Source organism: Monosiga brevicollis, genomic scaffold (assembly GCF_000002865.3).
Source record: "Monosiga brevicollis MX1 MONBRscaffold_22 genomic scaffold, whole genome shotgun sequence".
NCBI lineage: Eukaryota > Choanoflagellata > Craspedida > Salpingoecidae > Monosiga > Monosiga brevicollis.
Window position 1 is genome coordinate 642857 of NW_001865059.1, and position 1558 is coordinate 644414.

At 56.3% G+C, this 1558-nt stretch overlaps 1 protein-coding gene across 1 annotated transcript in view; it reads left to right on the plus strand.

The window, feature by feature from the left end:
- Nucleotides 1-210: 210 nt before the first annotated feature.
- Nucleotides 211-1558, plus strand: part of MONBRDRAFT_33681 (uncharacterized protein) — a gene marked incomplete at its 3' end in the record, with an annotated part of 4854 nt that continues 3506 nt past the window's right edge. The window contains exons 1-4 of the mRNA XM_001748308.1: nt 211-420; nt 534-893; nt 1002-1079; nt 1159-1467. Coding sequence (XP_001748360.1) covers nt 328-420; nt 534-893; nt 1002-1079; nt 1159-1467 — 840 coding nt within the window. The 5' untranslated portion in view covers nt 211-327. The remainder of the gene's footprint in view (nt 421-533; nt 894-1001; nt 1080-1158; nt 1468-1558) is intronic.

Below are 1558 nucleotides of genomic sequence, written 5' to 3' on the forward strand. Positions count from 1 at the left end.
ATTTTCTCTCTCTCTTTCTCTACGTTCTCTTCCTGCTAGCTTTGCTGTCTCTGACGAATATGATAGCCCTGCTACTCTCTCTGATATCATCACATTTCCCTCTTTTTAACTCTGTCAAGTTTTGATCCTGTTCCTCTCTTCCTCTGGTTTTAGATCATATTTTCCTCCTCTCTCTGGTTTTCATCACACTTTTCTCTCTCCCTCTTCTTCGTGCTCGGCTGCATCGGGAGGGCAGACCAGCGCATCAATCAGGGGGGAGGATGAGGACTTGGGGTTGACGGGGGAAAGAGGCACGGTTTGGCGGGGTGGGGGGGGTCACGGTGCGTCATGCGGGCCAGCCCGCGCTTGGTGTTGTCGCTGGTGCTGCTGAGCATTGCGCTGCTTCTGGTCGCCACCATCATTCAAGTTCGCAAGAAGCAGGTGAGCCGGCGGGGATGGCTGGTCGTGTCTGGAGTCCCGTTTGTTGAAGACGTTGGCATCACCATGCTGATCTTACCCTCTCACTTCATGGGTACTGGTGGCATGGCGTGTAGTGTCCCGATCCTGCCGCCGAGCTGGATGCCGAGAACGTGCGCCTCTTGCGCGAGCTCGAGCAAATGCAGGCCGAGTATCACCGCCTGGGGGAACGGGAGCAAACTGCTATGGAAGAGGTCCTGCGACTATCACAAGACAATCTCCAGCTCAAGACCAAGCTCGAAGCTGCCCAGGCAGCTGGCCCCCTGGCCCGCGCCAACGACCACCACCACGTTGGCAACGCACCGCCGCATCATCTCAATCCCGGACTACCGCACGGCGGACAAGCTCCAGTGCCCGGCCATCCTGTCCCTGGAAAGGCCGACGACCAAACGGGCCTTCAGCCCCCGGCCCAAGCACCCGACCACCCGCGCCTCGCGGTTCGTGGTCCACCCCACACTCGACATATTTGACCTTTAAATTCTCTCTCTTTTTTTTGTTTCTCTCGTCAACTCACTCGGTCCTTCGCTGCCATCACCGCAACGCAGATTTTGGTCCCGTTTCGTGGGGCCGAGGCTGAACTCAAACAGTTTGCCCCGCACATGAAGGTCTTCCTGCAACAACAGGTCGGTTTTGCTACTACCACGCTATCCTGTGCCCGTGACGGGCCTGGGGTGTGCTCACATGCCCGACTCTGGTCTCTAGCACATTGACTTTCATATTTACGTCATTAATCAAGTCGACAAGTACCGCTTCAACCGGGGTCTGCTCATCAACGCGGGCTTTCTGGAGGTGGAACACGAGTCGGACTACATTGCCATGCATGACGTCGACTTGCTGCCCATCAACGACAAGCTGCCTTATGATTTCCCCCCCTTTCCCCAGCATGTCGCCGCCCCTTGGCTGCACCCAATCTACCACTATGACAACTTTATTGGGGGTATCATGCTTCTAGCCAACGTCCACTTTCGCTTGCTCAATGGCTTTTCCACCCGCTATTGGGGCTGGGGTCGGGTACGTCCCTCTGTCCGTCATGTACTGGTGCACCACTGCCTTTGATACAAACCCGAGGCTCATTTGCGGTGACGTCCGATATGTGTGTGTG